This window comes from Bombyx mandarina, chromosome 10 (genome assembly GCF_030267445.1).
Source record: "Bombyx mandarina strain Sakado chromosome 10, ASM3026744v2".
Lineage (NCBI taxonomy): Eukaryota > Metazoa > Arthropoda > Insecta > Lepidoptera > Bombycidae > Bombyx > Bombyx mandarina.
In genome coordinates, this window is record NC_143217.1 from 8,533,506 (window position 1) to 8,557,479 (window position 23,974).

Genomic DNA, 23,974 nt, shown 5'->3' on the forward strand with positions numbered 1-23,974 from the left:
CATTCATAAATTTTTTAATGTCAAAATTTTGTTAATTTTATTTTCAATGAACTTTTGATTCCTTAGTGTTAATAAGCTGTATGTATATTCACTACAAGGGGAAACTTATACCGTCTATTAATTTATTAACGTTTTGTCTGGCCTAGCTACAGATGGTAGATCTTTGATCAACAAGATGAAAGATTGAAATGGAGCCACTCGCTAAAACCATCTTACTTAGTTATACCATAAATTAGTCTTTACCGTCTTTTCGCTCAGCCCATACCGTGCGCCTCGAAGATCAAATATCTAGGCGTCACAGAGGGATGACATTCCGTCCCCATATAATAACGGTAAGCGACCGAGTCGCTTTTTTTTTAAATCCTACCTAAGCTGATAGCCTTCAGAGGCTATGTCAGCGTAACCTAATAAGTAGGTGAGCTCATGGGACTCGAACTTGGAAACGCTGCTAACACTAACACTAGCAAGAGCACACGTCGTAGAATCTACTACCGGATCGGAAACAAGACCCACTGAGAAGATCCGGCGAGAAACTCAGTGGGCCGTGTCTGTGGGTTAATTTACTCGCCAAGGCCTTCGCGCAAGCGACAGGTTCGACGAGAACGGTAACCTGTGCTTGAAGTGCCTAAAAGCACCGTTAGTGGATCGGGAGGATACGAAACGACGTGTTTTGGGTGACTGCGACTGTTTACCAATTCGTCCGCAGGATCGGGTATGTAGGTGCCGGCAACCAAGAGGGTTATTGTGTCGCGCCGCTTTTTCGAAATGACGTACTGATGCGGACTGAAGATACTTACTATTGCAACAAAGTTCCAAGTCATCGTGAAGTTCCACGCTCCTCACGAACGGTGCTGAACAATGACGTACTGATGCGGACTGAAGATACTTACTATTGCAACAAAGTTCCAAGTCATCGTGAAGTTCCACGCTCCACGGTTACTGGAACCCATAGACATCCACAACGTAAATGCGCCACCAACCTTGAGATATAAGTTCTAAGCCCCATGATTTATTGTAAATGAAGTAAGTCGTCCCTTCGTAACAAGGTAGCACTATACCGTACACTATAAATTTGAATTCTTTCCGTAATGACCCATGTAATTGTAGTGTTCACTAACGCGGCCCCTACACACAAAATAACCTTCTCAAAATCAACCAATCCAATTTCTTTAGGATACCCGTCAGAGCATCCTGGTGTGTGAAGCATGTTAATATTACGACCTAGAATTAGTTTCTATCAATAAGTATATTATAACAAAACGCCAGAACGCTGTTTTGATCGAGATGGAAAAGTTCGACGTGCAAACTAACCACTGATTTTCTCGCCGTGTCTTCACATTGGGTGCGATTCCGATCTGGTGTTAGATACAGCGAAGCACGACTCTTGCTAGGGCCAGTTTGCTAACCAAACTCTCTCAGATTGAGCCCCCAAGCTTAACTATCAGTTTTCGCGTGTCTTACTGGGTGATTAGACCCTTAGACTACTAGTGATTAGGTAGGAAGTAACCCGAATTCACCTACTTTCTTTATTTTTTGGCAGAAATAAAAAAGTCTTGTATTTAAAAAATGTATTTCTTATATTAGAATAGCTTTACCTAAATCTATTTACTGAGAAAACTAAAGTTGCTAATTCTTATTAGCTAACAAAATATTTCACAACTCTATACAATACATAATAATATTTACTGTCACAAGAATAATAAACCATAAGAGCGTCAGTTTTTTAAGACGTATTGAAGCATGTAATAATTACAATAAATATTTATAGACATAACTGACATACTCTTGCAGGTGATTATTTATAATTCTTTGTAAATTTCATCACATTCTTTACAATTTACAGGCAGATCATTTTAAGAAACAGCGAGTCAATTTTGTTTGCAGTCCTCAAGTCTGCACAGTTTGTGCACACTATGCCCTAAAATAATTTTTCGTCACATCACGATTTCACTCGTATCATTGATTAGCTTCAAATAGTTTTTCACGAAAATACTTGATTTTTTGTGCAAAAAATGCTTCTAATCCGTCGGCACATCGATAAAATTCAGAATCCTTTGGATTAAAATATCGACAGTTATCAAATATTTTAGTCATATCACCAATAAATTCACTTAACATACTATATGTTTGTTCATTCACTTTTCGTTCCACTGTTTGCAAATCTGTAAAGGAAAATATTTTGGGATGAATGACATACTCAAACTGACACTGTTTATCGAACTAGCTTTAAGCTCGTTCGGATCTTGGTCTCACGGATCGTTTATTATGATGGGCAGATGAGCTCATTAGATATTCAGGGTTTTCTGGAACCCACTTACATTGAAGAGAATTCCGTTATCCACATTGAAATATGAGATTGAAGATACACGTGCTTTGAAACAACTGTTCTCTTGCTCTTGAAATCGAAATGCATGATAATTTCGCAGCAAAAATGGATAGAATGGTTATACCTTCTTGGGTAAGATCTTAAGATGTGCTTAAGATGGGAAACAAGGCGTTTAGGTAAGACACGAATAATACAGGAAATAGCCGCGTCGTGTGCGCCTATAATCAACGTTTTCAAACTCTTGGGGTTTTGGAAATGATAACTTTTGCCTTCGATACACACACGATAACAATTAATAATTCTTTAAAATAATACTGTTTGTAATAATGAATTCAATCAAGAGAAACAACAGACTATTTAAGTACAATTTATCTAATTTAAGAAAAATGCTAATTTTAATCTACCCCTAAATGTGTAATATTCGTCGGCAAAAACTATCTGTAACTAAATATAGATTCATGCTATGCAGACTGTAACTGAATTTATTTGGATGACGGCAATATATTATGATAAGTAGCTATAGTTACAGGTCTTTAGTAATCAATATGAATGCTTGTGGTTAAAATTCAAAGTAAACAATCAATTAAACTATTTAAATAGGTAATGAATTATTTATGTAAACACAATTCAGGTGTATGAAGTAATCCCATACAATTGTTATTTCGATGCATACGATAAATCTTCTAATTTCATTTAAGAGCATTGAAGTTTCCACATAAAACGGTTTTAATATTATTATATGGACATGAAAAATAATTTTATAGTACATTTAATATTACATTTAATACGTATACTTAATGAAATTGAAAACATTTTAACTGTAGTAAAATGAGAACTGTTCTTACTGATAAGATTATTTATATTTTTTTAAATACTGACCCATTGGTTCTTTGATAATTTTATAATACGTTGGTGCTTCTCTAGGATCCACAGGTTCCATGAAAGGCCAAGCGCTTTTATGTAATTGGATTTGTTTTATTAGCCTCTTCAAATTTTCAAAATCCTTGTGAGTTAACTCCTTCATGTTTGCGAAATTGACAGAATTGTTTTTCTGACAATTCGGACAAATATATTCATCGATATTGTCGGCTTCGGACTGTAGAATACCGACGCATCTGCCATGAAACCAATCTTGACACCGATCACAACATATGTAAAATCTGAAAGGTTACAAGATACATCAATGTTACTTAAGTTTTAAGATAAGATAAGAATCTTGTAAAGTTAGCAACACTGATTAGCAAATGTAAGTTTAGACTTTTTGGCGGGAACGCGAGGAGTGAAGTTGTGTGATTTGTTTTATTTTGTCTATTTAGTGTTTCTTCAGGTTTAAATGTGTAATAATGGTGGTTTATTAACTGTTTAATATCTGTGAAAGTGCACAAATGTGGGAAAATGAAACAAAGCTGCTGGACGTAACTTCTCGGGTTCCTCCAAAAAGTCCACTGAAAAAATCTCAGTAAATGACCACCATTTTACTGCGATTATATTTCATCCCATATAATCTCATTTCATTAAATTTCATCCCAGTTGATTAATGTCTCAAATTAATCATCTTCATTTCATTTCACTCCATATTATCATTTTTCATAAAATTAAGAAAATAAAGTAAAATAAGACATGACTTAAAGGTCTTAGTTACCAGGTCATAAAATCTCTTAAAAAAAAAAAAATGTAAGTTTATGAGAGTATGATCATAGACAGCACATTCGTAATTAAACTACTTTTACGTTTTATTTACGAGTTTATTTCCGTTGTTTCGAATACTTAATAGCTTACAAGTCCAGTCACCCCTGACCATGAAAACACTGGAGTATTCAAAACGTTTAGAAATAGTAAAATTAAAATAAGAAAAGGGGATTTAAGCAGTAAGAGTAGTTTTACCTATGTTTTTGAGTTGTAATGTAACAGAAATACATCATCTTCATGTGTAAAGGTGGCACTAATATTTTAGTCATAATGGGCTTCAGTCACCACTTAACATACAGTAGATGCTGTAAATGCTCATTGAAATTGTGAATATGAATTTAGAATACATAACAAGCAAACATACTGTGAATTATCGTAGGGTTGTCTACAGAGACAGTAAAGCTCTTGTGTTTCTTCAGCACGTCTACAGTCCTGACAAACATATTCCTCCATAGTTTTACTCATTTCTTCAGTAACACCGACACAGTCACCGTGGAACCAATTACTGCAGTGTTCGCATCCTACGTAAAACCTACAAATACAAAACAATTCAAGGTAAAGCCACAAGTGTTTGAAATATTCCTAAATGTTTGAACTGTATATACCAGTATTATTATATTATACGAGACCGAAATAATTTTGGCATGACAGCAGTTTGTCTTTTGTATAAGTCATCTTTATGGCGATAATGTTCGTGTGATGTAATGTGTAATTAAGTACCAGTTACTCACTTCGTATTATCATAAGGTGTACGGCAGATACAAAGTAATTTTTCTTTTTTATTAGTTCGTTTGGTCTGCTTAGGTGTTGAAGGCGTAACAGTGGCACGTCTTTTAGCGCGCACTTCTTCTTGTTTGTTGCGTTCGGCCCGCGTACGCAACGCCAATTCAGCCGATAGTTCTTTCTGTAAATTATCCACGAACATATATTATACACAAACTATAAAGGAACGAACAAAACCCATATCATTCGAATGACACTGTGCCATAGATACTAGCAGGGCGTTAATGAATGCAGAAACAATCACCTGTATTTCGATTCCAAGTTCTTTTTCGAGTAAACCTCTTTTCTTTATAATGTCTTTTTTTAGCAATTCCTTGTGCTTAAATAGAAGCATTTGAAGTCGAGAGTTGTTGGTGGCGGTCCGGCGTCGTTCATCGAGGTGCGTGGAGACCGGCGCGGGCACAGCCGCTGGTACGGAGGCGGGTACAGGCGTCGGTACAGACGTTAGTACAGGGGCCGGCACAGACGCGGGTGCAGGTGCGGACACGGTGCGCGGCGGCTCGGGTGGCGCCGGGGACAGAGCTCGCGACGCCCGCGTCCGTTTCCGCGGGCTGCTTTCCACCCACTCTTCGTCGTCGTCGTGGCGGGAAGTAGCCCGGCGCCGTGCAGGCGGTGACGGCGACCGCGGAGCCGGCGGACGTGGTTCTTTTTCTACGGGTACTTCCGGTTTCATACGCCTCTCTTGATACCGTTGGAGTTGTAGAAGTTTTTCTTCGATTTCGGGATTAAGATTTTCTTGTTTCAATGCGCTTTTAATAGCTGAAATTTATAATAGTATTGTAAGTGAATGAATTACTCGCATTCTTGTAATTTATAATGTATTCACTGAAGTTCTCCACGTAGTCCATTGCATCTACTTAATATGAAAGCTTATCAACTTACGATTTACAGCTCACAGATATATACATGCAAATCAAGAAATAAATCAAGAGCCGGGATAGCTCAAATCCAGAACCGCTATTTAAAAACAAGGCATTTTAACACGATTTTATAAGATTGACGTGACATGTAACTACGTCAGGAATGGACACCTGCGATCATCACAAGGAGTTAGGATTTAAGGAAATTTAATTAATATTTATATCGGCAGCTATTGAGTACTTAGATTTGGAACGTGACCTCACATCGAATTTAAAATAATTTGGTTTGCCTTACTCAGTGTTATCGATGACTTATAATAGAGGTTACAAGTGCTTGCACTAGAGCAGGGGTAGCCAACCGGTCGCACGCGATCGACCGGTCGATCGTGGCAAGACAAAAAATATAAATACATAGAACAGACTGCGCAACATAATCACCAATCATCATCATTCACTGGTGGTAGACCTCTTGTGAGTCCGCGCCGGTAGGTACCACCGCCTTGCCTATTTCTGCCGGGAAACAGTAAGGCGTTTCGGTCTGAAGGTTAGGGCAGCCGTTGTAACTATACTGAGATCTTAGAACTTATATCTCAAGGTGGGTGGCGCATTTACGTTGTAGATATCTATGGGCTCCAGTAACCACTTAACACCAAGTGGGCTGTGAACTCGTCCACCCATCTAAGCAATAAAAATAAAATAAAAAAATTCACGCATTCATCTTCATCTTGTATCATTTGTTAATGATCATTATTACGTCACATTATTTATCCTCTGTTCTACACAATAGTTCTCTTTTATTATATAATTTCAAGTTTATTTTAATCTTTTTAATAAAAGAAAATATGTATACTGCCTACTTATTTGTATACTGAACTACATTGTTTCATTAAATTTCGAGAAATGTCATTGGTAGATCGCAGAGTGTTTCGTCAGTAAACAGTAGATCTTGGTTCTAATCAAGTTGGCCACCCCCGCAGTAGAGGGTGTTTGGTTAAGTATACGTTCCTTAAATAACGATGATAGGAAGTATTGTGAACCAGTGTGGTTAAGTACCATCATCCTACTTATTTCTTCCACAAAGCAGTCATGCGTTCAACGAGTGGGATTTATTATTAAAATACAATTGATCCCTCGACCTCAGACTGGATGTCAATCACGATGTAAAAGGAAATATAACATAATAAACTTATGTACTCCAAAGCATACACACACCCACACAAACATACAGAATGACACATTGTATATTGTATAGTTAGAAATTAAAATAATGCATATAACAATCATAACAACCTAGCTAATCGTTGGGTATTAGTGTATGGTCTATGGTAGTTGTACATTTTGTCTCGAACTGACGACACCCGTAATGAAGTTCTTATCAGCCGAAATTCAAAACCGAACGATTTGTTTCACTCTTTGATTAATATACACATACAATAGATTATAGAAAAAGTTAGACTTCAGCTATATCAACATTAAAATCATATTATTATACAATATGGGATGACATAACATTGAGCTTGTTTATTTGGATCAAGAGGTATTTAATTTTCTTGAATGATCGGGTGAACAACTCCACGTTCCAGCTGGAGTTAATTACCGGAGTCCATAGATATAACGATGTGAATGCCGTAACACAGCTTGAGACATGAGGTCGGATTCTCAATTGGGACATGAGTTGAAATTTAAAGTTACTTCAAGGTAAAAAATTTACTCCTTAGTCATATCCATTCAAATCAATAAAATAGTTGTGTCCCCCAATTTAACCACAATTTACGGGTAAAAAAAATTGCTAGAAGTTATTAATGTCATCATCCTATTAAAATATCATCTTTATCGGTTGGCGGTTTGAGCGTTTTTGTTGTTGCTACGTGGTTTATCGTTGGCGCATTTTTTATCCAATTGAGTTGGGACTGTATATATATAAATATATATTAAAATTTGGTAATTCAGTGAATTTGTTTGAAATATATTATTATGTCCGCCAGGCAAGCATTACTACATGAGTAGTTGTAACAAACACATTTCGTTTAATCAGAAGAATCCGGATTCCCTTGCGGACGGACTGATGCAAATAGTAAAACTACAAAATTTTCTAATATCACCAATCATGGATGTCACATATGTAATAAAAATTTGAACAGAGATTACGGCTTTGTCGAATAATTTCAAAACTGCAAATCTCATAGAATCCCAAACTGACTCTTTCCTTATAGGAGAACAATGGGGTCTTCAGTTTGCACGGAATAAAAGTACATCAACACTCAATAATTATATAAAGTAGCGGTTTCCTGAATGTCGCTGTGGTTACGTCTAGCGTCCATTTATATTGATTATATTTAATTTTATTATTATAGCTTTATTTTTTAGCTTTTTCTTTGCTCGCAGTGTGCCGTACAACTGGAAACGCTTAGTTAAATAGTTTAAAATATTTATTGGAGGTATAATTCAAATCGAGCCATGAAAGTCCTTTTTTTTTTATTGCTTAGATGAATGGACGAGCTCACAGCCCACCTGATGTTAAGTGGTTACTGGAGCCCATAGACATCTACAACGTAAATGCGCCACCCACCTCGAGATATAAGTTCTAAGGTCTCAGAATAGTTACAACGGCTACCTCACCCTTCGAATCGAAACGCATTACTGCTTCACGCCCGAAATAGGCGGGGTGGTGGTACCTACCCGTGTGGACTCCCAAAAGGTCCTACCACCAGTGATTACGCAAATTATAATTTTGCGGGTTTGATTTTTATTACACGATGTCATTCCTTCACCGTGGAAGTCAATCGTGAACATTTGTTGAGTACGTATTTCATTAGAAAAATTGGTACCCGCCTGCGGGCTTCGAACACCGGTGCATCGCTACATACGAATGCACCGGACGTTTTATCCTTTAGGCCACGACTACAAATACTACAAATCCTTTTATATAAGCCTTTACATTCCTCGTGAGTACTGAGTAAAGAATTATTTGACGCTTTCTCGAAACGCGCGACCTTTGAGAGATAAATAAATCAAGCACTTCAATGAATGTTGACGCCGTTGTACAAAACAGTTCCAGTATGACATTAAAACGCTAAACTGACGAGATTTAAATATTGTTTTCGTTGATTAACTATATTCGTGTTTAATATTTGTAGGACGATTAAAATTATCAGTTGACACGAAAATTTTATAGGAAATTTAATTTTCGATTAAATAGCTGTATCACAGTCATTTCACGATGTTAAGTTAGAAATATTTGAACTTACTTTGTTGAATGTAGTCAGGTGTGAGGACGAATTTGTTACTTTGCAAACGATCTTGGTTAGCATTAACTAAGTCAGTTTTAGTGCTATTCTCTTTAATATCTTCTTGTTTAAATGGAGTCGCTTCTTTGTGAACGGCAGCATCGGCTACATTGTCTTCGCCATTCAAAAGCGCCTGTCGTTTTGGATCATTATTTTCCTAAAAGTAGAATTACACCGGTCTAATGATTTTTATGCGTTACACTAAAAGAATTAAAAATAATTTAACAACAATACGAAATAAATAAAAATACATTGTCTCACGTTTGTGGGAATATATTTAACAAACATAACTTAAATTTAACAATTGATATTGAATTTAATCTGATTTTGTGTAAGAATTTTCATTAGATAAATGTTAATGAATTGCCCATACACCCCCACAAAACGTTTGCACATAAAATGAAAACTAAAAAAGTAAAAAAATAATAAAAGGTTTCTATCAAATAAAAGACAGTGACTTATATGTTTCAATGCTTTATTAAAATGTGTTCATTAAATTAATTCAATACTTGTTCTTAAATGTTAAAACATGAAAAGTGGTGTATGAGCAATTCTCGATACGAATATTTTCATTGAATCATCAGCCCGCTTATGAAGATAAGATTTACAGAAAAAAAACTTCCATATTTTTATTATTTGACTATTTAAAATCTGATGATTCATACGTCTTCAGGAACATTTTCGGTGGGCTTTTACAACACAGCTGTTTCATATGACTGTGTATTAAATTTAAGACTCTTAAAGACATCATGATTTGACAGAAATTGAATAAATATTGTAATCTTTACAGCTACTTACGAGAAGTTTTACCGATGATGTCTCGTTTTAGGTAAAAAATAGAACGACTTTGTAAAGTATAATGGCAGAACAATTTAATTACATTTTAGATACATATATTATTTTACTTTTTATTAATTCGTAATACGTGAAGAAAACGAGGCCATCAGTAAATCTATGAACAAATAGTAGAATATGGATTTAACACTATATTTAATATGTAAAATAATAACATGAACAGCATGTTAATTATTTTCAGTACTGAAGAAACTATTGTTAATATTGGATTTAGTTTGCAACTTGTATTGCATGTGAACGTAGAAGAAATTCTGATCCGTTCAAAGTTATCTAGGCAGTTAAAAAAAAACAAATATGCCATCCGAATTTAAAGCCGTGTGACATGGAAACATGGAAATTGTAATAAAATTTGAAGCAAAACTATCGTTAAATGCTACGTCAATAAAACCTACAATTTAAAATAGTAACTGTGTTTTCGAACGTAAAGGACATCCAGGCATGCTGTATACATGATTATCGATGGTCTTGCTCAATTTGATATCGGTAGGTACTTTGTAATGTCGTTTAGAAATTATAAAAAGTAGGGTAGTTGACTGGTATTGAATTTATTAATAGTGGAATGCATTTTTAACTCCGGATTTTTGTTTTTAACAATATTTTGTTAATAAAGTTTATAAATTTCACAATTTAAAAAAACTACTAATTTTGTTGTGAATTTTGAGGGGATGTCTTATCCTTATATTTCCACAAAGTAATTAAGTTTTAATTTGTACAACACAAGCAAGGTGTTGCCCGAGTTCTTGTAAAAATAAATTAAAATGCTGATTTTAATTTACCTTCGGGTGATTCTATTTTCTGCAGTTTTTTTATAAAACAACAAAATCAGTCAGCTAACTCATACTTTAAGTGTATATTAAATCTAGACAAACTACACTACCGTCCAAAAGTTGGGAAGCACACCTGTTTTTATACAAAAAAGAACATCGTCGACACTATGTAGTAGCTTGTTCACACAAAAAACAATAGGATCATGTCATGTTAAAGTTTTCTCAAACTCCCTGATTTTGACAAAACTCGTGTTTTATGAATTAATCCGTCGACTGCTTTCTTTTATGCAATGGTATGGTATTATTAAATATTTTTGCTAGTTTTAACTTTTAGGACTTTATTTATTTAGTCGCACTTTACCATTGACACGCGAAGGATATGATATTCATATTGTCGGTATTCATAAGATTTCGACTACTGCTTTGACCGTACTTTTTCTGACTGGCAAGACGCAAGCACAATTACACTAGAATGGCGAAGCACCATTTGTACACTATGTGAGGAAGGATTTGGTTAACGTCAAATCGCCCACAGAAATGGAATTTATTGTAAAGGTGTCCACTACACACTTGCTAGAAACCAAGAAACTGGGAGAAAATGAAGACAGAAAAGATCTGGCAGGCCCAAATCCACAACAAATTAAGAGGATGACTTCATTAGAGTTCTCTCTAAGCGGAATCGATGCTTAACTGCACCCCTAATACTGTGCTGTGAATTATTCACAAGCGCGGAAAACCCTAATTTCAATAACAATGATTAGAAGACGTCTACTGTCAGCGAGACTAAGAGAATGTGATGCTGCTAAAAAAAACAATTTTAACTATTCGACATAAGAAAAATAGACTAGAATAGGCAAAGGAGCAAAAATATTTAACAAATTCGAAATGTTTCCAATAATGTTGTGTTTGTACGCCAGTCAAATATTTACAATGAAAGCATTTACAATACCTACTATTAAACACGGTGGGGGTAATGGTATGGTTAGGTGGCAACCCCCCTCGACCGGGTATCCGTAAATGGAATCCCCAGCGTTAAAAAAAAAAAAAAAGTTGGCAACACTGAATTTGGTCACAACTTTTTGAACAAGAAAAGGAATTTAAAATCATGGAATGGCCATCTTGATCTGGGATAAGCCCGAAAGAAGGGTAAAAAATCGATCACCAACAAATTCGAAACGTTTGTGGCAAAACTTGGGTTCTCGAGTGGAAAGAACGCGTGGAAAGAACGCTTTGATGACGCTAAAGTCTAAGTGATGAATATATTCATACTGTTTTTTTTAAATTCTTATATTGTTTTTAATAGTTTTTGTTTATTTAATTTCAAAACAAAAACAAATTGACGGCATTTTTGTATTTTACTAGACTTTACCTGGCTGCTTTCAAACTTTTGGACAGTAGTGTATGTATTGGATTGCAACACTACCACTTACAGAAGATGTTAAACAGGGATTGTAAGAATAACAAACATATTTAGGAAATCTTTATATAGTGATTTTTGTAACATTTATAACTAACTTTTTATCTATATGGTTTGCTTTTTTACATATCGAATATAATAGGTAGTATTATTGATATTATTTATTAAAAATGGCTAAAACTAAATTTATAAGGAACTAGCAATAACTATGGTAAATTTATTAATAAATTAAGATACATTTACAGCACACTATTAGATTAAATTGTGTAATTTTACGATTTATATGAAGTTACAGTCGAGAATTAAAATACGAGAAAAATTCTCTATTCTAAATATTCAGTATGTTTTTTTTATACTATATACAATTTTAGTCTTTGGTAATCAACATCTTGGTGTTGTTAAATTTTCATTTTTCAGTTTAAAACCTGTGCTTGTTCTTATTTTCACAGTAAGACAATGTATTTTTATGTAGCATTTAGTTTAGTATTAATTCCTCGCCATACTTAATTTCAACATATTTATTTAACAGAGCTCACATTTTTTAACGAAAATTCGTTATCCTAATCAAAAAATATATATTTGAATATGCATTAGTACGCAATCTTTAATTGTAAAATATCAGGACCAGATTAATAGCATTATAGTTATTAAACAAAAAAGTAATGGGTATCGGAATTTATTATGGGTACAAATTAAAAATGTCTTTGCCTTTCTTTGGTACTTAACGTTTGGTTTAACAATATACAGGCAGACATGTACATTCATAGTAAAATTATATAATACAGTACCTGAAGTACTTTAATGAATATATTAAATTGCAGATTTAATTAAAATTTTCGTTTTTAGTTAGAATTATTTGTCCAAATAATTAGTGTTCTGAATAGGTCCGAATTTGCATTGTGTGATAACACATCCATTCATTTAGTAGTAGTATATTACCTGCGGCGCGAGCGGATGAGCGACGGGTGCTAGCGGCGGCGGCGCGCTGTTGGCCGGCTGCACCGCCAGATACATCTTGCGAGGACCCAGCATTCCTTGCTTACCCGTTGACTCTTGGGCTGAAACATTCATTATTTAACTTTAGAGACAAATCGTTTAAATTTCAAGTAATTTACGATTTATTAAAGCTTCATTTTGTTAACCTTTCAAGAGTTGCTGTTTCACTTGATGCTGAACGAGGGCGAGCTGTTGGGGATTCAAATTATAGCCGTGAAGACCTTGCAGAACGATGCTAGGTCCGCTACTCGTCTGCATGACCTGTAGATAAAAAGTTTGTATCATCGTGTTAATAACAAATTATATTTCTCTATATTTTTTATATTCATATGAAAGACTGTCTAAATTTAACAAAAAAATTGAGAATTTTTCTATATAACAGTATATTTTTAGTTTACTAAACACACTAACTGTTTCACTTCAATCATTTTTGTTAACAACAATTGTAAATTTATTTTTTGGCTTATTGCCTGCCAGCACAGTGCGATTCCCTTTGTTTATAACAAAATAAAAATTTAATGAAATCTTACTTGAGCAGTGACAGTTTTTATAACAGTCCCGGGTGGCTGACCAACCAATAGTCGTTTTTCAACTATTTCATCTTCGGTGAGAGGTTGTGGTGTAGGTGCAGGTACGGGTTGAGGCGCAGGGACCGGAATCGAAACTGGCGCCGCCACAGGAATCGGCGCCTGAGCGACTACGGGCGGCGGCTGGCGCGGCGCTGGACTTTGACCAATGTGTGCAACTATTTGAGCTTGATTGTTGCCAGTCGGACGAATCAGAACCTGCTGTCCATTGACAGTAGCTAGCTGTATTTTGCCGGCGGCTATTTGTTGAACCAAAGCAGGATTATTGACGACTATTTGTTGCGTGGAGACCGGACGAGGGCGCGACGCTACTGGCGTCCGGGGCGCAACAGCTCGCTGCATTAACTGTCCCTGTACTACCACAGTGTTGAGAGGCTGTACACGAGGCTGGATGTTAGGGCGGATTCCCGCTTGGACGACCATCTGTTGCGGAGACTGAACTACCACCTGTTGAGGTGGCTGCACGACCATCTGCTGCGACGGTTGGACGACTAGCTGGCGCCCGCCCTGAACGACTAGCTGCGGAGTTGACGAAGGTGCAATGCGAGGCGTAGACGTCGATCGCGTCTCTTCGTTGGAATTCTTTGTCGTACTGGATACTTTATTTTCCGACTTACTCTGTGTTATTTCCGTATTCTTTATTGGAGGAGAAGCTGCCACTAACTGACCTGTGATGCCTTGTTGTCCAGCCGTGACAACATGTAATTTACCATCTGCCATTTGTATCAGTTGTTGTCCCGGAAGCAATCCTTTTACTGTAATTTTACCATCTGGAGCCCGAATAATTTGAACTTTTTGTGGTCCATCTTTAGGTGGTGGTGTTGCTGATTTATTTCCATCCAGTCCTGCTTTACTCGAAATGGATTGACTAATAACTCGTGTAGAACCATCAGCTCCTTTTGTCATAATTATTCTTCTAGTGCCTATAACGGTTTTTTGTCCAGTAGGTGTTGTAGCATTTGTTGACAATAAAGAAGTAAGAGTACTTTTTCCAGTTGTTTGGTTTGGAGTAGACTTTACTTTTTCTGTAAATAAGAAAACCACATAAAGTTTATGAATTAGTTGGTTGGCTTCAAAAATAAATGATATTTCTACTACTAAACAATCCAAAACAATCAATAAAAATTGGTGTGTGAAAGTTGTTCTTGCAATATCATTAAGTTTTTTTTTTATTTGATGCTAGAGGTACCTAAGACATCAAAGTGAAGGCTGTCCCCTCCTCGAGACACAACACAAACAAAGCATATTACATAATAGCAGTCTGACATGACTATTGTTTAGAAAACATTATACTAGTCTTAAAAGCTATTATTGCTCAGATTTAAAGTATTTATTGACATTTAGTTTATATATTCTTTATAAGTTTACTTCATTAAAATGATACCAGTCAATTTACTTACTCATTACACTTTTCTTATTGGTTGTAACAAATTAAAAATAATCTAAAAACTGCAAATTAATGGCTTCTATTATTTATTATTTGACAGTACATTAATAAAGCACTACCAAAACTGTAATACAGTATACTTTACCTTGGGACATCTCTAAGGCTCTTTTCTGCTGATGTGCAGCTCGCTGTTCACGTAGTTGTTGCTCCATTTTATCTTTGAGATCAGACGCATTTGGTAGAGGTGCAATGTTTCTGTGAGGCAGCTTGCCAGTTGATGTGCGCGTTACAGGAGTTCCGCGATCGGTTTTTTCACCATATTGACGGACTTCCCATAATTCCAATTTGTCCTCATCCACCCACTCCTCAGAGACCTGTTATTGAATAAAAAATATATATTTAAAAACGAAATTATTATGAAAGGTAAATTTTATACTTCACAAACATAATATCCACCTGTGGTTCAGTATTTTGAGGAGATTCTGCGCGTTTTCTTTTTCTTAAGCCGCTACGAATAGATGTTACTTCTCGTACAGTCTTGGGCAATTCCAGAGGTATCACGACACGTCTTCGCAGATATTGAGTGTGTTCAGAAAATTGTCCCATATGACGATGTTTTAGCAATTCTAAAGAAACTATTTCTGTATCGGTGGTTAATTGGTGTTTACCGTCTGCAGTAGCTGGCTTAGCAGCCATATCATCCCATCTTAAACACGCCCACATAATACGTAATTGTAAAGCAGCACTGGCGAGCCATTGCAAATTCACCGTCCTATACAACCAGCATGTTTTAAATAATGGTCTAGGGCAAGGATAAGGCCAAACACCTTGATTAGGTTTTGCATTGTGACTGAAACCAGATATACTACTATGCCCCGCCTGCCTGCATAGTTTCCTTAACTCATGATGAGGTAACACCATTATTGTTTTTGATTTACTGCGAGTGTGAAATGTAGAGCACAAAGGGTATTTTACTGGAGTTCGTTTCTTTTTCTTTTCAACAGCAGTGGTCTGCACCCTTTTCAAATAAATTTTGCCCTTTGGAGACTCGGCTGAATATATCCTGACAACTTCACCCTCTTTTTTTCGGACTTTAAGCTTTTCTCTTCTCTTTTAAAAGTCTTTACTCCACCAAATCTTCTATTGACAGACGCACGATACTTCGCTTTTTCTTCTCTTTTTATTTGTGCTAAAGAACAATTATATGAAGAATCTTTAGTCTCATTTTTTGAAGTATTAGACGATTTGGATGATTTTCCTCTAGATATTTTTAGTTTCGGAATTGGAGGACGCGTCTTATCGGTATCAGAAACATTATGTTGCTCACTATCAGTCAGCTCTTTTAATGGTCCAACTTCCATCTCATTTTCGTTGTTGCAAGATGTAATATCAATATCCATTTCATTTCCGACAGCCGGCACTGCACACTCTTCTAAGGTACTCTCAGTTTTAATGATATCTTCAAAAACATCCGTTTTTTCTGTCTTAACCTCAGAATCATTATTACTTAACTTTCTCTTGACAAAACTGTCGCTATTTTTGTTATCATATTCCTGAGCACATGCTACAGCAGATAGTAAATCTGTTAAGATTTTATCATTAGAATTATGCTGTGATGAGCTTTTACCAAGGAGATATTGTTCCAATATCGAGAATTTTGAAGAATCTTTAGAATTTTCAAAAATATTGGACGAATTTATTACATCACTTTTCAAAAGTTTTACAAGTTCGTTTATAAGTTTAAACTTCAGTATACATAAAGGCGAGTAACAATCGACCTTTGCATTAATGTTAAAATTTGATAAATTTTCAATTTTATTACAAGTTTGAGAATAGCATTTGTAGTGTTTTGTTATTTGTGATAGTTCTTGATACTTTTCTCTAAGAACATCAACATTTTTTGTGTTTGGTTTTACAAATTGACTTGAGTCACAAATAGAAGAAATGTCATGTTCTGGCTCTTCATTTTCGACATCAATATTTTTGTAATCTTCATTTTTTTCACTAGTATTCTCTTTTTTAACATTTTGCAATAAATTGGCTAATTTCTTTTCTTCCATAAATTTAAGATAAGTTCGTCGTGCTAAGAAGTCGTCTAATCGAGATTTTTTAGCAATTTTAGGATAATATCTTCTTATGGAAGAGCTTAATGCTTTTTCAACATCTATCTCTTCAAAAGTGGTATCGTCTTCTTTTTGAATCACAAGGTTACGCATAGATGGTGGTACTGAAAAAAAGCAATAAAATTTAAAATTTATCATACCTGCAGGAAATTACAGTTTCGAAAAAAAATAAACCACTTACATTTTTCTGTTACATCTTTGTTTTCATTATTTTCGTTGGAAATTAAGTATTCATATGTTTTAGGTTCGACAGCTAAAATTTTAGTCACATTGCCTTCTCTCACTCTAACTGCTATTTTGGTTGGACCATTGCTTAGTGTTGGTTTGATAGTAAAATTATGCTTTTTGTATTTTCTAGTTGCGGAATTCCATAACCAACCCCACTGACCATGAATCCTGTATTCTTCTCCTTTCTGCTTCCAAACCTACCGACAATTTTTAAAAATGTTGTGTTTAACACGATTGTAGTATACAGGGTGTCTCGCAATAGGTATATAGCCAAAAATTCTATATGGTTTTCTATCAGAATAATATAATCAACCAAAAAAATTCCATGTAAATAGCTTCGGAATATAGAGTGTTTGAACCTAACAAACAAACTATAATTCTGACAGTTCTTGAATTACGTTTACGCAAGATTCCCTAATATTATTATAAGCATATTCCGTAACATTATTATACATAAAAGACAAGAATTTGAGTTAATTAAAATAAAACATATTGCTTAGATAGGTGTACTAGCTCACGATCGAAGTTATTGTTCACGTGCCAACAGAGTTTAATGAAAGCGATATTTTTAGTGTCCGGACTCAAATCGTACGACCAATATTACTACTACGTTTACTTTCTGGTGGTGCTGACTGGCGCTAGGGTGTCTTGCGAGTCCTTACGGGTAGGTGCCTTGCCTAGTTATGCTATAAAACAGTAATACGTTTCGGTTTGAAGGGTGGAATTGTACTGTAAAAATGGGGACTTAGAAAAATCATGTCTCAAGGTGGGTGGCGGAATTTAAATCGTTGATGTCTATGGCCTTTGGTCACCACTTGACACCTCTCGTTCACTTGTTATATAAATAGAAAAACGTGTTAAAGTTTTACATATCATTATGCATTATAGATTTCGTTTAGTAACAATATCGCGTAGTCATATTTGCTTAAATTCAGGAGACAAGATACTTAAATTTAAATGTCTGAGAATTTTATCAGACATATGATGCTATTATAGCATAAGATTTTGGAGATGTTCCGTTGTTTTATTTCTGCTGAAAAGTAAGATAATTTGAGTTGCGTGGTAATGTTATTGGTATTGTATTGGCAGTTTATGGCAATATTGAAAGGACAATATTTCTGTTTCAGTCAAGCTTTCCACTTTTTTTTAATTTTTTGTAGCGTCAATATTACCATTGATGTATAACATATTATACATTATTAAATATTCTCAAACAAGCTCACGAGTTTAGAGTTAATATTACCACTAAATAAGAGAATATTAAAAATAAAAGAAATCAGTTGAAATAGATAAGCGGCATCTCGCCTATATAATATATCTATAGATATATAGAATTATGGAAAATAAATATTTCAGTAAATACCTGATGACGAAGACCAAGAGAATATTTTACGAAATTGTAGGCAGTGCGATAACGCTCTTCTTCTTCATCTCTCTCTTTTTTCTCTCTTTTATCTAGCTTTTTTCGTTCTTCACGCTCAGCAGCAGTCGTGCGTATAAGCCTAACATGACCCAGCTGTTCATGCCATGCTGGTACCCACACAACATTTTTAATGCAAGCCTGTAATTACAAGAAATTAATAAATATTACATCACAAATTTAAGACTATTTTCCTATGCCATTAATCATATTAAAACTGTCATTAATGAATGAAATTACTATATATATTTAACTATACTAGTTTGGACTATTAAAATTGGTGGACCTTATGTGATACTGGTTAAATTACAACTGTGGCATATGATGATTTATTTTGTAATGTTTGAAGTTGAAATATCTAGATTTTACCTGTAGCACACACAATGCCCTTGAGAAGTCACGTGGTGCTTGACAAAGTTGGACTGCTTGTACCCATGGTTTTCTCAATAAAGACCAATTTGGATGCATAAACTGTAGCACAATATTAGATTCTAACTGCAGCAGAGTCTGTCTCAAAGTTGCAACCAAGAATGGTTTTGTTGCTACAATGAAGAAATGTTTGTATTAAAATGGGACATAAAATTTTCTTTAAAGCCAGTTAGTATGAAAATTTTTTTAGTACATACCATTCAGAAGACCAACCCATTTGAACTCTTGAGTAGAAGATAGAGAAAACTTATGTGACATATAGCGTTTTTTGTCCCTTTCCTCGTTTCTTTGAGGTTTATTTAAAGCCAGAGAATTGCTTGCATACTGGTTAATGTAGGTCTTAAAATTATTTTCATTTCCTAATTTGAATAAATATGTTCCATTTGACATTTGATTAGATTTCTGCCTTGTTAATCGTTCAGAAACTGAAAAATACATTTTAAGTTTTTTATTATAGAAAGATCATCAAATTTATCAATATCAATTTATACAGGGTGTAAGGGAGATTGTCCCAAATATGAACTATACACCAGAAATTCATCATAAATTCATGATAATGAAAAACAAGACAAGCAAGCCAAACAGAATAACAATGTAAGTGCTTCATTGTGAGGCAATTGACTCGTTAAATATCTTTTTAAATAATCACTTCATTAATCTATCCCATATGCAATATGAGAAAATCAATAGAATAAAAAACTTCAGGAGAATTTTTATGAAAACTTGCTGGTATCATTTTTAGTTCACTCACACCCTGTATATATTCATGTCTGATTTCTTTTACCTTCTTCTGATTTTTTTTTCATTATATTTTTAGATTTACATATTAACTGGTTAATACTCTTTTTGTCATCATCCTCATCTGTTGACTCTTCCTGATCTATATCATTATTATCTTGAGAATCCTCACTCATAATAGTCACTTCATTTAACACATCACTATCCATCGTGGGTAGGTTATCAATTTTTCCATCCACTTTTAATTGTGGATTACTGTCTTGGTGCTTGTGTTCAGACCTATTTTTTTTTTGTTTGATGACATTTGCTTTTTCAGCTTCTAAGTATGATTTCCGATTTCCTTTCATTTGGTTAGTTAGACTCTCTGTTATGTCCATTTGCCTTAAAATTTCTTGCCTCATTTCTAATAGTTCACGAACTAATGGTGTTTCCATTTCTTCCGAGTCGAGAACATTCAACAATTCTTCAAACTGTTGAGGAGTACTGTAGTACCATACTTGACCATTCTCAGACTCACTGGAAAAAGTTTAATGCAATTATTAAAAACCTCTAGATTTACTATTACAGGCCCCCATTGTTAGTGAAATTTTTTGTAACAGTAGTTATTAGTTGGAATAAAGTTTAACTAGTAGAATTTCATTTTCTATTCTTAAGAGTTCCAAGACAAAGAATAGGTAAATAAATGCAACAATAATACAATTGTACAATTGATGATAAACATAGTTTTAGCTGAACAGAGCATCTTAGAGAGCTTTCAACTGTAATTTATATATGATGTGGAAAAAAGAATAAATAAAAAGTAATATTATCAAGAGCCAAATGCTTTCTATAATGTTTTCATTGTTGATATTGCATCTAAGGTGATCACTGGTTCCCATTGATTGTCAGTTTCGTATATGAATAAGTTATACATTTTATCTAGCAACCACTTTTTAAGTCACGAGTTTAATGACTTGTCACTATTATAGAACAGGTACCTAGATTACTGGCCAAAATTAGTTTTTTCATGAAAAACCTGACTTTTTATGTATTTCCAGTACTAATAACAGCTGAGAAAATCGCAACTCGGGATTATTAAATGTGAAATTCTTATTTATTTATATTAATATACAATAACATATCATATCCAAAATTAGAAGAAGAATTATAGAATCTGTTCTACTAAATGTTCACATTTTTATACAATTTGGTATTAATGAAATGTTAATGCATTTATAGACAGTTGGAAGTGGACAATACAATACAAAAAGTAAAAGTCTTTTCTGTTTATTTTGCTTACACGAATATTCTCCTTGCAATGAACCAATATTTTCTGCCCTGTCTGTCAAATCCCAAATGTTCATGACGACATAATAGACCTTGCTTCTCAGCATCAGGAAGACAATCAGTTACACCAACAGTCTTATGCTGCTTACACAAAGCACACTGCCAGTCTTCAGAAGGTACATCAAGTAAAGGAGGATCCACACACTCTAAATGATATACAGCAGGGCAGGTTTCACAGCACAGAAGGTCACCCAAGCGATGACACACTCTACAGTGATCATCATAATGTATTGGAACTGTAAAAAAAAGTAAGTGCTCACATGAGATTAATGTAATAATAATGTATATATATATTAAAAAGTATGTCAATTTCCATTTCTCTATGGAGTAAGAAAGGGCCAATTTTGTTTTTGTAAGTATGACAAAAAATATCAATATTAAAGTACATGGTAAAATTTAAATTAATTCTTTTATTTATCGTATACAAAAGTAGTAATGACTAATCCCCATAATTATTTCAAATTTTTTACAAACATTTCAGTTTTAGTTTAATTTTTCACTTTGTACATTATGTTTATGTCTACTATATTTCAATCATTATAAATTTAAGAAGATATTCAATTACCTACTAATCTAGACTTTTTTAAACCTTTATTGTATAAATATATTAAATGTTGTTTAAACCGAAACTATTCTTACAGTCATAACTATACCTATGAGACTTAAGAACTCATATCTCAAGGTGGGTGCCAGCCTTTATGTTGTGGATGTCTATGGGCTCCACTTAACAACAGGTGGGCTGTGAGCTCGTCCACCCAACTACACAATAAAAAATAAAATAAATGGAGTCTTAAATTTGAAAACCAAAAAAATTACCTTCACTTAACAGATCATCACGGACAGGATTGGTTATTAAAAATTGATTGCACAGAAACTGAAGAACTGTTAAACGATTTTCTACTGAAGTAAATGGATATTCACAACTGTTTAAAATTTTAATCACATTTTGATCAAAAACTTTATCACTTTCTACATAAATTCTAAGAACTTCTGGCCATGTCATGACATCTAATAAGAACAATGTAATGTTTACACTGTCTTTGTGATCTAAAGGTCCAAAATGAGTCTGTTGAGCGTCTTCTTCACGTAGCAATGCTTTAAGTAGCATCATATGTACTTCAATCAGCAAGTTACTTTGATCTTCACAGCTTATAGCAGCACAAAGATCTTCTAAGCGAAAAGGAGACAGTCTTACTAAGTGTCTGAAATGTCGCAAAACTTCATATACACTTACAACTTGAAAGACTAAATTTTGGGGTATAATTAGATCATCTGATGAAAGTGGTAAATCTAAGGGTGGAATTTGTCTTCCTTGTTGCAACCACAATGGATCGGGACTGGGAGGTCGGTTTGTTATAGTATTAGTTTTTCGCGGTGTTCCACTCGTTGTACTAAAGCTGCTCACAGAAAAATCACTATCGGTCGCCGCACCATCTTCGCTTCCTTCTGAACTTTCACTACCGCGCTCTTCTTCGAGCTCGGATTTGTCACTATACTCATCACCAAAGTCAGAACCGTAATGATATTCAGATTCATGGTAATCGGCTGCCTGTGGATTATAACCCCGTTTCGAGTAAGAATTGGATATTCCGCCTCTTTTACTTTTATGTGTTTTACGATCTTTTCGCTTTCTCGTACTTCTTCTACTAATATCACTACCTTGAGGTGAAGAAGCTCTAGACGCCGACGGAGTGTTTATCATAGAAGTGTTCACAGCATTTTGTTGCAAATATTTTGGTTTTTTCAATAAATGAAATTGGAATTTTCTATTTTTTTCAAAACTACTAGATTTTGGGGGCCTCCCGCGTTTTTTTGCCCCCTTCCTGACATAATTGAGCTGTCAATTGTACACTTTCCAGCACGTGCACCGTGAAAACATAGTTTTGTTTACAAAAACACAATCACGGTAATAATGCATTTCAGTTTATCCAAAGCCCAACGTTGTCATGTTCGGAGGCGTTTATGATGCTTCATGAAATGTATCACTATATGTCCGTAATTGGTTACTGTTTACAAAGTTTTTCACAATAAAATGAAATGTCAACTCATTCACTTAATGAAAATCAATTAGAGATGTACAAATTTGCCCAACACATCGAAAACGCAATGACGCGAGGGCTAGAACTAGTACATGCAATTCTAAAACGCTAAACACCGACTTCCTATTGGTCGATTAACGAGACGCCATATCGTTTTCGTAATTTGTTGTAAAATGAAATTCTTGACATCTCCTAACATATAAGATAATGATTTAGACACCGATAAAACTTTAATTACTTGTAAGTCTATAAAAATCTACTTTCATTCATACAAATAATACCCGCTAATAACAGCAACTTCAAAATATAACTAAATCACTTGGTACGCGGCCATTTTCTACTTCCACGGAACAATCACTAATGTGTCTTATTATATTTTTTAATATTCAATCACCATATTTCTATGAAAGTACAATTTTTGTTAAAATTTAATTATTTATGGTAGTTATTAATATTCATAATTTCTTTTCAAACAGACGTGTTAGACGCTTAAAGAATAATTTAGCCGGAAGTTTCATGTAGTTTGTCTATGATAAACATTGATTTTCATTATACCAACATTACGAATGCTTTACTTCAGGATTCTAGGCATGTCAAGCATAGCTTGTAGGACGTAATGTATACGTCATAGATTATACACTTAATATATTAGAGATAGATGCGCAACTCTCGTTTTTATTTTTGCTTTAGTTAAAGCCCGGTCCAGCAGGCGTCGCT

General features: G+C 34.6%; 1 protein-coding gene across 1 annotated transcript; it reads right to left on the reverse strand.

The window, feature by feature from the left end:
* Positions 1-1,553: 1,553 nt before the first annotated feature.
* Positions 1,554-23,591, reverse strand: E(bx) (nucleosome-remodeling factor subunit NURF301 E(bx)). The gene is given in 20 exon segments (XM_089730494.1): positions 1,554-2,162; positions 3,206-3,486; positions 4,380-4,547; positions 4,747-4,919; positions 5,043-5,557; positions 8,907-9,102; positions 12,924-13,042; positions 13,127-13,241; positions 13,511-14,592; positions 15,100-15,328; positions 15,411-16,036; positions 16,039-17,181; positions 17,259-17,502; positions 18,669-18,866; positions 19,095-19,267; positions 19,352-19,579; positions 19,939-20,408; positions 21,172-21,454; positions 22,035-23,055; positions 23,577-23,591. Coding segments are annotated over 20 exon segments (7,485 nt in total). The 3' UTR covers positions 1,554-1,956.
* Between the last annotated feature and the right edge of the window lie 383 nt (positions 23,592-23,974).